We start from the raw sequence: 14,108 nt of genomic DNA, 5'->3' as shown, positions 1-14,108 counted from the left end.
TGAAGATCGGATCCTGTATCACCGCAGAGACAAAGCGGGACATAATTGAGTTACTATGAGAATTCAAAGATATTTTCGCATGACCAAGATATGCCTGAGCTACCAAGACGTGTGGATGCTGTTGAGGCTAAGAAAGTATTAGAAAATGTCCATAAGGGTGTCAAAGGAACACATGCATTGATTTTGCAATGGCCAAGTAAATCATGAGATTTAGGTACTGTTGGTCCACCATTAAAGGGGATTACATCAGTTATACCAAGAAATGCCACAAGGGCCAAATTTACGGAGATAAGATTTATGTGATTCCTTTATCTCTTCATGTTATGACTTTTCCATTGACTTTCTCTATGAGGGGCATGGATGTCATTGGGCCGACCTCGCCAAAAGCTTCTGGCGATCATCGATCCATATTTATGGTCGTCGATTATTTCATCAAGTGGGTAGAGACTGTTTCATATGCCAATATCACAAAGTCGACAGTCAGCAAATTCTTGAAAAGAAATCATATGTCAGTATGGAATGCCAAAAGGATCATATCTGACAATAAACCAAATTTGAACAACAGTACGACATCAGAAGTTTGCAGTCTGTTCAAGATTAACACCATGTCACCCCAAAATGAACGGTTCAGTGGAGGCAAAAAAAACAAAACCAAAAGCATAAAAAAAGAGGCGAAAAAAGTAAAAAAAAATGAGAAAATAAAAAAATAAAAAAAATAAAAGAACCTCTATCGGGGCAACTCGTTTCTCATTGGTATATGTAATAGAAGCAATTTTACCCATTGAAGTTGATATTCCTTCCCTTCGAGTCTTGTCAAAGCTGAGGTTGGATGAAGCAGAATTGATCCAAACCCAATATGATCAGTTAAAGTTGATTGAAGAGAAAAGGTTGAAAGTTATCCGTTATGGTCAAATGTACCAAAAGCAAATGATGTAAGCTCACCAAAAAGGTTTGCCCCAGAGAATTTCATGAGGGGGACCTGATATCGAAGAAGATCCTTCATATACAAAGGGGACTTCAAAAGAAAAGTGGATGCCAAGCCTGAAGGACCTTATGTGGAAGGCCTTATCTGTGAGAGCGTCGATATTGACCAAGATGGAAGGCAAGAACTTGCCTAATCTTGAGAATTTTGATTCAAGGAACAAATACTTCACTTGAAAAAAAAGAAAAAATGAAAAGAAAAAGAAAAGAAAAGAAGAACAAAAAAGAAAAAGGAGAGGCCAATGTGAAAACCCGCAAAGGGCGCCTTGAGACCAAAGGGGTTTTGAATTGAAAACCCAAGAATGGGCAGTTCAAATTTTGATCAAAGGTGGGGCATATAGTAGTCTTGCCCTCTCCGAATTAATAAGAAGGAGAGATGCTACATCTTGGGGCATCAACAAAGTCTTCTAGGACTTCTAAACACCTATCAAGTTCAAAAACGGTCCTCAAGAAGTTTGTGCGGAGAAGCTCATGCTGCGATATCTGGGGCACCTATTTTCATCTTATTTATTTTTATATCTTAGAAAAATTTGCTATTTGTTCATTTAGAGCTTTGCTCTCAATAAATTTCTATCTTATCCATTGTGATAATCTTTTTCATCTTATTCATCTTGTATCTCAGCAAATTTTGCTATCTTGATTGATTTATTTGTTTAGAGCTTTGCTCTCAACAAAGTTTCATTTTGTCCATTTTGATAATCTTTTCCAAGCATTTTTCATTGAAATAACGATTAATGGACTGACAATACTCATGCAGAAGGAGTTTTGCATATTACTCTGAAAGTTTCTAAATAATACGATGACCTGAAACAGGACTATTGTTTAGAACTGGCCAAACCTGAGGGTTGAAAACAGTTGAGAAAGGATAGTCTAAATTGAGACTATTTCTTTGAATCTTCTGTCAAAGATACTTGCTGAACGAGAAAACATCAGTGATAGAACCTTGATGAACAACGAGGAACGACAACCTAAACATTAAAAGGGATCACTTTCATAACATTCGACATTCATTCAAATGTCATTCATACACATCGAGTTAGGAGCATTTGATTCATTCTGATCATGTCATCCTAATCACTAGGCATAAATAGGTTCATAAAATAGATTATACAGGTCATGTTCCTCAGGGAACAGAGCAATGAAGTTACCAGATCTTGCCTTCCTGCATTGACGGCGAAGTAGATCGAAGACACAAACCTTGCCTCTCTCGGTTGTAGCAGAGCTGGTTGAAGACAACAGATCTTGCCTTCCTGCATTGACAGCGAAGCAGATCGAACACAAACTTTGCCTCTCTCGGTTGTAGCAGAGTTGGTTGAAGACAACAGATCTTGCCTTCCTGCATTGACAGCGAAGCAGATCGAACACAAATCTTGCCTCTCTCGGTTGTAGCAGAGTTGGTTGAAGACAACAGATCTTGCCTTCCTGTACTGACGGCGAAGCAGATCGAAGATGGCGGATTTTACCTCCCTGTGACTACAGTGGAGTACATTGAAGCCGATAATTCTATCTCCCTGGTTAGCAGTGGAATTGATTGAAGATTACAGATCTTATCTCCCTAAGCAGTAGTGGAGCAGATCACATGAAGTCTTATCTCCCTAAGCAGTAGTGGAGCAGATCACATGAAGTCTTATCTCCCTAAGCAGCAGTGGAACAGACGAAAGAAACCAGATCTTATCTCCTTAAGCAGTAGTGGAGCAGACGAAAGAAACCAGATCTTATCTCTCTAAGCAGTAGTGGAGCAGATCACATGAAGTCTCATCTCCCTAAGCAGTAGTGGAGCAGACGAAAGAAACCAGATCTTATCTCCCTCAGTAGTAGTGGAGCAGATTGCATCAAGTCTTATCTCCCTAAGCAATAGTGGAGCAGACGAAAGAAACCAGATCTTATCTCCCTAAGCAGTAGTGGAGCAGATCACATGAAGTCTTATCTCCCTAAGCAGTAGTGGAGCAGATCGCATCTAGTCTTATCTCCCTAAGCAATAGTGGAGCAGACTAAAACCACAAATTTCATCCTCATGGAGTTGCAACAGAGTAGATTGAAGTCGTATCTCTCTGAGGTATAGTAGAGTGGATCAAGACAATAAGACACGGTGGACTGAAATGAGGCTACTTGAAAAAGAAAGGCACCAAGAAGTCAAGACTCGGCGAGACCGGGCAAAATTGGCCTTTCTTAGTCTTTGCTCTATTCTCGTTACACGACAATGAGCAAAGAGGGGCAGCTGTAAAGCCCAGATTTCGCCCAGGCCCAATAATAAATAAAAATACCCATAGTCCATTTTACATAAAAAAAATAATAAACCCAATTATGCCAGCCCAATACAACCCTAGCCCATAAACATTTTTCAGCAAAGAAAAAAGAAGAAACTCTAGGCCGCCGCTCCTACCTCTGCCCAGCCCCAGCGCCGCACGCCTCCTCGCATGCCCACCGCCACTGATCGCCAATCGTTAGCCCTCCACGCGTGTCAGACACCTGCAGAGAGAAATGAATGCAAAAGCAATAGAAGAATCTAGGAAGTTAAGGAGTAAAAAAAACAGAAAAAAAGAAATCAACAGTTGTAATATGCTATAAAAGCCTAGATCTCATCTTTGTACATTTTTTTACGAACACTAAGAAATAGAAAAACAAAAGAACTAAGGTGATTTCAGTTTTCAATCTTTTTTTATTTCTATTATTGTTTTATTTTATTTCTATTTTTTTTAAAACTGAAGTAATAAAACAAAAATCCCAAAAGCTTACCTGTGTCGCGCCGGAAGAGGAGAAACCGAACAGTTTCCCTCCGTTTCTGGAGTGTGTGGCCACCTTTCAGGGGATTCGGCCTTGAATCCGTGTTCCAGGGGGAACGAGCCTTAAACGGGGTTAAGAAAGGCCCGGTTTTGCACCTCTGGCCGCCGCTTGCGGCGGAGCTACGGCGAGGACGCGGTGGGGCCACGGTGGTGTCCCATGGCCGGATTTGGGGATGAGTTTGAGAGAGAAATGTGTTTTTTTTCAAGTTTTTTTTTCTTTTTACACTAAAAATGAAGTTTTTCCGAAAAAAAAAGGTTTAAATAGCAACTAGAAAACGGCGCCGTTCCAGGGGATCCGCGCGTTTCTGTTAAGTGGTCTATTTGCTCTCTTGGCCCCTCCTCATTGTTAATCTGTTTTAATTTAGTCCTTATGCTTGTTTATTTATTTTCTAATTTGGCCTCGCGAATTTGCTGCATGTTCCAATTTAGTCCGCGCATAAATGATGCGCTTCAGGACTTAGGCATATTGCCCGATCAGTCCTTCGCACTTTGCGCGTGCTTCATTTCAGCCCCCGAACCATTTTTATTTATTTACGATTCAACCCCAAATTTTAGTTTAGTTTTCAATTTAATCCTTTATCTGTTATTTTAGTTATTTTATCACTAAATTAAATTATGAAAGCCTTCAATACATCATAAGCCAATAAAATTGGCTTTAACAAGAGAAAACATGAAGTTTGAGATTTCAAAGTAAACAATAAAGTCATCACCGGAATTCCTAGAATCAAAATAATTATTAGTCCTAACATTACCACCCTCAGTAGTCAAAGCATCCACCTATTGGTTGCTTTTTTGGAAAATGTGAAGAACAAAACTACTTTGGAAGCTTGTCAACATAGCCCTGCAATGAGATAAGAGATGTGCAAATGCTTAGCAAGTAAAACACCATCCCAAAGAGCCCAAAGCTTGACAACCATATTAGGGCGTGACCAATAAACCAACGAGAGCCGGGAATCCAATTCCCATTATGGTCGCGGATTATAGTGCCTGCACCAACAACCCGAATTGCCGATGGAAGAATCATTCTTGTTAAGCTTAAACCATCTGAAAGTAGAAGGAGACCGTTTAAGTTGGACGAGGGTCGTCTTACTAGCATTGTTGACATTGGACAATAAAGCACAGCAGTCGATAGTTAAGGAGAAAACAATAGAATTTCTAGCTATCCAAATACTTTGAAATAAAAAACGGAAAAACAATAAACCAAGAGAGAAGATCCCATGATATGTGAGGTTTCAATATATAGAGTCCATCCCATTCTCAAGAACCAAAACGGGGGTAGCCATGATATTACAAGTTATGGAAGTCTGTGACTGAAAAAGCATCCCTTACTGAGGGGAACATGGATCAATGAATCCTACACCTTCACTCTAAAGGTTGGGTTTGATTGCCAGATAAAAAGGGCATAATCAGCAAGTACATTTCTTGCCTGCCAAGCAATGTTTAGCTATAATTGCCTGTATGTTGGGAAATTTTCAAAGCAAAATACAAAATACTAGATGCGGAAAATGTTCTTAAAAATAAAATTGCTATCCCAAAAACTCAGTAAGGACGGAATATGGAAAATTTTGCGTTGCTATGCAATATTATTTAAAAATTCTATTGGAGAAAGTTAAAAGTAAAAAATCATTCAAAAAATGGATGAGAATTAATTTAAGTTGATTCATTGATTCTTAAATGTACAGTTATGGAGTATGAAGTAATGGAGATTTTATCGCCATTAACGTTCAATGAATAAACAATTCAAAGGATAAATGAACAGTTGCAGCACTTCAAAAACGTGATGAAAATGTTTTGAGATCTCAGCCATCAGCAACTTCTTGGAATTGTCTAAAGAAAACAAAAAAGGAAAGCAAATAACCATAGTTTAATACCTAAGTTTATAGGTATTTATAAATAATCAAACAGCAAACATAAACGCAACGAAGACATCGAAATCAAATCCATACCTGGCAGTCTCAAAGCGTCAAAGCCGTTTCTAGCAACACACAAATATGTACTGTGATAGTGCTTCAGATTTTGATCTCATCCTCTTGGACTCGATTCGTCAGTATCTTTTGGAAGCTGATTTTGATACAATTCCTGGACAGGTTGTGGAAAATCTACGAAAAAATGAGCTTCATGATGATGCGATTAATGTGGATCAATGGATAAACTTTGATCAGTTGTTTGACTCAGCGGAGGAGACGGACGCCGTTAATAATGCTTCATTTCCCAGCTTCGAAGTGAGTTTTCAGATGGAGAGTACTGCAGCTGTCCCTAAACCTCACGCGCCGCCGAAGAAGTTTAATTACAGGGGAGTGAGGAGAAGGCCGTGGGGGCCGGACATACGCTGCGGAGATAAGGGATCCGAAACGAAACGGAGCGAGGATCTGGCTCGGTACTTACGAGACTCCCGAGGGTGCTGCGCTAGCTTATGATCGTGCCGCTTTTAAAATGCGAGGCGCCAAAGCGAAGCTGAACTTTCCCCACCTAATCGGGTCGGATCAGGTGGAGCCAGTGAGAGTGAGCAGTAAGAAGCGAAGATCTCCCGAGCCGCCTTCCTCTTGTTCATTGGCTCAGTCGCCATCATCTCCATGGGATGACGGAACTCCGAAGTCAAAACGGAGGAGTGAGATTAAAACGGAGTCTGAAGTAGACATGTATCAGTTGATGACAACTGAATTTTGCCAAACCCTGATCTGCTAATGTAATTGAATTGTACATGTTCTGATATATCATTTCTAGTCTAATGGTAGGAATTTTACTTCACATTATTAGAAAACTTTTTTTCAGTAATTTACCATATCTGTACTTACCCACCCTATTCCAATATTTACTTCCTCTTTCATTTAAAGAGATGCAAAATATAGTTTTAGTTTGAGTTAAAAACTCTTTTTAAAATTTTTTTGTTGGAAAATAATTATTGAGTGATGAATGATAAATTAATACTCAAATTAAACAATTGTATCTCTTGGTTTAATATTACATTTTTCCATACAGTTGTATCTTTTGAAAAAATGTATCTCTTGGTTTAATATTGAATTTTTTCATTTATTGTCTCTATTCACTTATGTCTATTAAATTTTCAACAAATCTCTTCCTTCATTTCCTCTCCTCTATATAAAGCCAAGTTAGGAGATTTCAAAAACATATCATCAAAAAACTATCAATATCAAAAATTCATTCTAAATTTATTTGTCCTGACACTACACCAAAACAGGCTTTTAGCGGCGCTTTTTTAAGCCTTTAGCGGTGCTTTTTAGCGCCGCAAATACTTTTAGTGACGCCAGAAAAAACGCCGCTAAAGACAAAGACCTTTAGCGGCACTTTTCTCACAAACGCCGTTAAAGACCAGGTCCTTTAGCGGTGCTTTTTCTACAGACGCCGCTAAAGACCAAGACCTTTAGCGGCGCTTATCCCACAAACGCCGCTAAAGACCAAGACCTTTAGCGGCTCTTTTACCACAAACGCCGCTAAAGACCAAGACCTTTAGCTGCACTTTTTATCACAAACGCTGCTAAAAACATAATCTTTAAAAGAAATATTTTAATCAAATAATATTTATTTTTATGATAAATATTATATTATATTATATTATATTATGTTTTATTTTTTAAATTTGAACATTAATATACTTTTTAAGGATAAAAATGAATGAATTTAGTTTTAGAATTTAGGGCCGTAAATTAATAAGACAATTAAAATCCAAAAGTTAGAACTCAAGTTGTCGTAAATATTAAAATAAAAATAAAAATAAAAATTTAGAATCAAAACTAAAATAAACAATGGAAAGATAGCTCAAATGTAAGTTTTTGCTACAAGTTACACAGACAATAACAAAAAATTAAACACCACACATAAAATTTATCAAACTAGTTAAGAAATACATGGTGCAGCCATGCAATATAAATAAAATAGAATCATAGGGTAATTTTGCATAAATATCTTCAGAGTACCAAGAACAATTTGTCACAAAATTATAAAACATGATAAAAAAAAAAAGAACAGGTAGCAGACAAGCTATTTGTTACTTTTTGTTTCGCTTCCAAGGCTTCCTCAGCTGCCTTCATCTTGGCAACAAAATCATCTTCATCATCCCTGCTTAAGAAAACAAAGAACCTATTGTTAAACAATTTAGAACTTGAAAAAGAAAAGAACCATGTTACTCGGACTTAGGTATGAGTGTTAGGTGTCAGTATAAAGACATGTCAGATATGGGTATGAAGGCATGTCTGAGATGAGTATGTTCAATTTTTTTTCCAAGTTTTCCCACATCCATGGGTTCCGGACACTGGTACTTAAATCATAAAGAGTCGGAATAAAAAGCATAACCATAATAATAAAGTACGAACCTAAAAGAGCAAGTACATTCAACAACAGATGTCTTGATAATGAATCAGCATAACAAGCAATTTGTAGGCTATGATCAATGACCCCATGAATAATTAAAAAAACACCATGAATCAGCATGTTCATGAGTCAAAACAATCTGCAGTTCATACAGTAATCAATACTAGTTTTGAAATTCCATTCATCAACAGAAGAGATTATATTTGTAAAAAAAAAAAGCACAAAGCCATCATATACATCAACAAACTCGCTATAAATCCTGTAAAAAAAACATGAGAACAACTAAAAATCATATACATAAAATAAGATAGATACTCTGCAAAGACACAGCACAAAAACCCAGCAAGACAGATCAAATTTTAAAGCAAATTGCTGATGAATTATAAATAAAATAAGGGAAGAAGAAATAGGGAACCTTAAAAACAGATCTGACGGTGAAATTAGTGGTGGTAGTATTATTAAACCATCCAAATGCAATCAAAATCACGTTATTATTATTTTTCTATTATTTTTATAGCTTTGGTTCATCAAACTAAACTGGAAGAATAGCTCGAAATAAGAACTATAGTTTTTAAGTGTAACAAAACATACAAATTGAGAAAAGATACCATAGAACTCTCTTATGCTTGCTTTCCTTTCATGTGTAGACATGGTGGTAGTACCGTCAACATAAACCTGCATGATATGATAACGATGAAGAAACAACTAATTTTCACTATTAAATCAAGAGATAAACATGAAGCAACAAAATATAACCTTGTAAATTAAGATTCTTAACAGCCCGAGTGCACTTGGAAGGTGATAGTCAGTCCACTGCACCAAGAATAGAAAGAGGTGTGTAGCCGGACTGTATGACATTCTCATTTGAAGGCATTCACCGTCATATTCCCTCGAAAAATCAGAAGCCCTGCACCTTGCATTACATGATGGCCATTTACACAGGATGAGAAGAACATAATTAACGTGAAGTTAGATGGATAAAAAAAAAAGATAAAAAATCTATAAAGATAACAAAAATTATCCTCACAAACATGCAATCTCTGAAAAGAAACATTGCACTGTTTTGTTACTCTATTTTAACATTACCAAAATAAAAGATTATATAAAAAAATGGCACTCATAATTAAGAAATATAGTGTCCAATTGGGGAAAATAAGTGCCAGATAAAGAAATTGAACTCAATCTATCATTTAACTAGAAATATTAAATGCATTACTCACTTAAAATAAGCTGGAAGATATAACTTCATCAAAAAGGTACTATATCAAAAAGGTATTATTTTCATCAAAATCACGTTTCTATTATTTTTCTATTATTTCTATTATTAAATCCCATTTCGTTCATATATTAGGAGAAAGAGAGATCCGGATCCAATTAACAAGCAAAAAACTGTAGCCAAAGTAACAGCTAAAAGAGCAAAACCAAGACATGAAATTTCCTCACATTTTAGAACAGATCTAAGAAAATTAAGCAACACCCAGATCATAAAATGGCTTGAATCAATCAAAAAACACTAAATTTCCCCCCAAAACACACGCATACACAGAATCATCGATCACATTTGATCTTCCATCAAATCACACTGAAAAAAAAAACAAAAGAAAAATGAGAAGACTTTTTGACTTACAAGACGAAAGAAGAGAGAGCTCAATCAAAATCTAGATGGAGAAAGATAAACGACAAAATCTTAGAGCAAGATTTTAGGGGAGAAGCTATGATAATTTTATTAAAAACAGTATATATATAAACAAAAAAAAAGAGTTCAAATGAACAGTTTGAATCAACAGAAAAGAAAAGCTATGATAATTTTGAAGACTTTCATGCCTAGATAAATTAAGTTGAAAAAATATAATTTCAAGGCAAATTATTTCAAAGATTACTACAAAGCATATCCTGTAACAACAAATTTAAAATCTAATTCATTCACATATATGTGCTCCAGTCACTAGTTCAATACTTGCGTCTTTTTTAACTATTCCTAAGTGATTACCTCTTCGCAAGTTCATAGTGACGGGATCGTCTTGCAATGAGCAAAAGTTTGAAACTCCTTCCAGATATAGAAAAGGATGCCTACATTCACAGACCCTAATATCAAACTATAAAGCTTAGAAAGAAATTATAACCATCCATCCATTGAGCACAGCAAAAATGAATAAAAAAAATTAGCCAAGTATCCATCCTTAACCTGCTTAAAGAAGCCATACACTAAGGCAACTGTCCATAGAGTATTCTTGAGGTGATTGCGGATTCCTCAGGTCAGGAACTCATTCCAAACAAACATGGTCTCATAAAGAACCTCACCTGGTTCATTATTATACAAGTTCTTTTGAAGACTACACATAACATTGTATGAATAGCTGAAAAAGAAGTCCTTTGTAAGATCCACTGAGCTTAGGAGCTTCTTGTACCTAAACAAAAATGAAACAGCAAATATCAAATTACAAACCATATGTGTAAAATGTATAGCAGAATAAAAGCACCTGGGTTAAAAACAAACACAAACGAGACTACCTGGGTTAAAAACAAACACAAACGAGACTCTATCACATACAGACAATTTTCTACTTTTCACACAACAGAACATAATAGAATAGAACATCTTTCTGCAAAACAATGACTCTCTAGCAGTAGACGTAGTTCTTTAACAGAATAGAAGAAGACCTGTTCTCTTTCTTAAAGTCCGCAATGCTTGGGTTAACAGATGAATTTGGGAGGGGAATCATCTCACTTTTCGAAACTGCATATACATTGTGTCTGAAAAGTATTACAAATTTAATAAACCCTAAAACATTACCCAAGAAAAAGTATTCGATAAGAATTTACATAACATTAACAGTCCCTAAAGTCATATTACAAATTTGCAAACAAACATGATTTATGGCAATACGCTTATTTACACAACAAAAAAAAAGAAGAAGAAAAAAGATTTTTTTTAAGCAAAGACAGAAAAAGAAACTGAAACAGAGATTCTTCACCTTCTTCAACCTTTTTTTTATCTCTTTATTTCAGCGAACAGCCTTACTCCCCCTCTTCGTTTCCTTTATCTTTCAACTCCTCTTCCTCCGATTTCTTCTCATCTAAGGTTTCTGTCACCATAGAAATCACCAGTAAAATTAAAAGGAAACTCTATTGAAAGCCTAAAATTAAAAGAAACCCTAACAGATCGAAAGAAAAGGAGTAGCTATGGTGACTGAATTCAGTGCAGTGAAATGAAAAGGAAAAAGAAGTGTGATTGGTGTAGGTGTATTGACTGGTGTTGCTGGAAATGAGAAATTTGGGGGATTTCAGCTGAAGAAAAACAAACTTTTCTTTGGGGATTTAGGGCGCACGACTGAGATGAGAAGAAGAGTAATGAGCGGGTAACCAAAAATCAATTTTTGGGAGTGAGAACGCCGCTATTGTTTATCTATTGCAGCGTTTTTTCCAAAAACGCTATAAAAAATTATTTTATTTTAAATAGAACGACGTCGTTTTGCTCTACTAAAAATATTTTATTTTGTTTACTAAAATTTTTTAGTTAAGTGATTTTGTAAAATATTTTTTATTACTATTTTTTATAAATTGAATTTTTATAAAATAATTAAGTACTCTCAAAATAAATATTGAAATGTTTAAATGATTAAATGGCTACAATTAATTATTAAGTTAGAATTATCCAATGTTAATCACGATTTCTATTAAATATTGAAATGTTAATCACGATTTTATATTATTCTTTTCCGATTTAATCTCCATTTTATTTAGAGATATTTATTCTTAACTAAAATATAACTATTATGCATATTTTAATAAGAAAACAAATGATTAAATGGCTACAATTAATTATTATGTTAGAATTATCCAATGTTAATCACGATTTCTATTAAATATTGAAATGTTCATCATGATTTTATATTATTCTTTTCCTATTTAATCTCCATTTTATTAGAGATATTTATTCCTAACTAAAATATGACTATTATGCTAGATGTTCGATGTGGAATGATTTTAGTTTTTGTATTTCATTTTTATTTGTTATAATTTGGTCCTATCCAAAATAGATAGTTACATCTACATATCAATCTGTTACTTTTTTTATTTATTTATCAATGTTTTTTGTTAAATCTAATATTTAAATATATCAAATGGTTTAGATTAAATATTTTTAAATATAAAAGCATTAATTAATTGTATAATTTTTTATCATTTAACAAATCTCAAGTAAACCTTAAGTCCTAAACCAGCTAATATATATAAAGTTTTTCTATTAAGCTCTTAAATAATTTAAACTATAATCATAATTTTAATATATTAAAATTAATATTATCTCTTTTACAATTATATAAGAAATTATTTAATATATAAATTAAAAACACTAATTAATGTAAACCCTAAACCCCTAACCTCTATCCGCTAAATCCTAAATCATAAAACATAAATCGTAAACCCTTAACCCCTAACCCTTAAACCCCAACCTTTATAACTGTCCTCCATAAGTTTTGTGACCGCATTTAGTATAGTTCATTAATCTTAAAGATATTTCTAAAGATTCAAACTCCTAGTTGTAACAGTACTACTCCTAGTTTCTTCAACTCCAGAAGATTCAAACTCCTCATCCACATCAACAGATGCCGCAATGCAATTGATTTTTACTTTTGGAACCTTGAATCAATCAACAACTTTAGGATTTCCTTGCTTTTCCCTAGCACCAATGTCCAAACCTAACAATTTTAAAAAAATTCAATCAATAAATAGAAGGCGAATTGGAGGCAGAAATACCTAAAAGAAACATTCAACTGCAAGCTGTAATGGTATCCATAGGAAGAAGAAAATAGTAAGGTGTTACAGAAACACTAGAATCCAAACCACTAACAAAAATCTGCAAAAACCTTAAAATAGTAACCCCTTTACCTTAAACTCTAATCCATATACCCTAAACCAAAAACCTTAAACTATATTGATAAATTTCTTTTAAAATTATATAAAAATTTATTTAATATGTAAATTAAAAAACACTCAGTAATGCACCCAAAAAACTTTAAATAAAACCCAAAAAACTATTTAATATGATAAATCAGAGCATTAGCGGCGCTTCTTAAAAAACGCCGCTAAATCCCTGAGCATTAGCGGCGCTTCTTAAAAAATGCCGCTAAAGCCCTGAACATTAGCGGCGCTTCTTAAAAAACGCCGCTAAAGCCCTGAGCATTAGCGGCGCTTCTTTAAAAACGCCGCTAAAGCCCTGAGTATTAGCGGCGCTTTTTCAAAAACGCCGCTAATGCCTCAAAAACTCAGAAAACGATGTCGTTAGACTTAGGTTTTTTGCGACGCTTTTTGGAAAACGCCACTATTGCTCATTTTTAGCGGCGTTTTTTAAAAAGCGCCGCTAATACTCAATCCTTAGTGGCATTTTTTTAAAAACACCGCTAATGCTTGATTTTTAGTGGCGTTTTTTATACAAACATCACTAAAAACGCCGCTAAAAGCCTGTTTTGGTGTAGTGTGATAATAGAGAAAGGCAAGATTGTGTTTGATTGATCACTGTTGTTGTGCTACTACTGTGTCGTTTGTTGTTGTATCTTGGGAGACAGACGTCCAACGTTACTCAAAGCACCGAGAAGAGGTCGAATCTGTCTTAAGAAAACTGTTTATACAGGCCTCACCAAAATTATTCTTCTAATTTTTAACTTTGTCCTATTACAGGTATTCTGTTGTGTTATTGCTACTGCATTGTATTACATTATCATTCTTACTGACATATTAATACTACATATGATATCGGATATTCTTACAATCTTAAGACAGATTAATTATTGTAGTTTTAATCTAAGGCGAATAGATTACCATCATACTTATTTAAGATTGGTTTATACTTCTGTTTCAGATTTTAATTTATTTATAGATTCTGGTTCTTTACTTCGATTACAAAAAAATGTCTCATACGTCAAACAATTCATCCAATTGAAAGGCTGAGGCAATTGTCGCTGCTTAGGCTCAGGCTGTAAGCCAAACGTTACCTGTGACTATGAGTCACAAAGA

The 14,108-nt window shown here is 34.9% G+C and overlaps 1 protein-coding gene and 1 pseudogene across 50 annotated transcripts; one reads left to right on the top strand and one right to left on the bottom strand.

Moving 5' to 3' along the window:
• The first annotated feature begins 5,612 nt into the window (after nt 1-5,612).
• On the top strand, nt 5,613-6,565 carry LOC107919492 (ethylene-responsive transcription factor 13-like; annotated as a pseudogene).
• Nucleotides 6,566-7,619: 1,054 nt separating this feature from the next.
• Nucleotides 7,620-11,536, bottom strand: LOC107918261 (E3 ubiquitin-protein ligase AIRP2). Of its 50 annotated transcripts, none has more exons than XR_005917458.1 (8): nt 11,398-11,536; nt 11,069-11,179; nt 10,755-10,830; nt 10,279-10,501; nt 10,084-10,178; nt 8,850-9,000; nt 8,702-8,768; nt 7,620-7,844 (listed from the first exon to the last, which is right to left on the bottom strand). XR_005917458.1 is itself a non-coding variant. In XM_041099775.1 (8 exons), exons 4-8 carry the CDS (start codon nt 10,437-10,439, stop codon nt 7,810-7,812), a joined length of 384 nt encoding a protein of 127 aa, XP_040955709.1. In that variant the 5' UTR covers nt 10,440-10,501; nt 10,755-10,830; nt 11,069-11,179; nt 11,398-11,536; the 3' UTR covers nt 7,620-7,809. The 50 variants fall into 50 exon arrangements, 15 of the variants coding, with proteins under 15 accessions (XP_040955709.1, XP_040955710.1, XP_040955706.1 ...); XR_005917452.1 differs by having other exon boundaries at nt 7,620-7,841; nt 8,850-9,006; nt 10,084-10,163; XR_005917460.1 differs by having other exon boundaries at nt 7,620-7,841; nt 8,685-8,768; nt 10,084-10,163.
• Nucleotides 11,537-14,108: the final 2,572 nt, after the last annotated feature.

The sequence above is a fragment of the Gossypium hirsutum genome, chromosome D08, assembly GCF_007990345.1.
Source record: "Gossypium hirsutum isolate 1008001.06 chromosome D08, Gossypium_hirsutum_v2.1, whole genome shotgun sequence".
NCBI lineage: Eukaryota > Viridiplantae > Streptophyta > Magnoliopsida > Malvales > Malvaceae > Gossypium > Gossypium hirsutum.
This window is presented reverse-complemented; position numbering and strand designations above follow the sequence as displayed.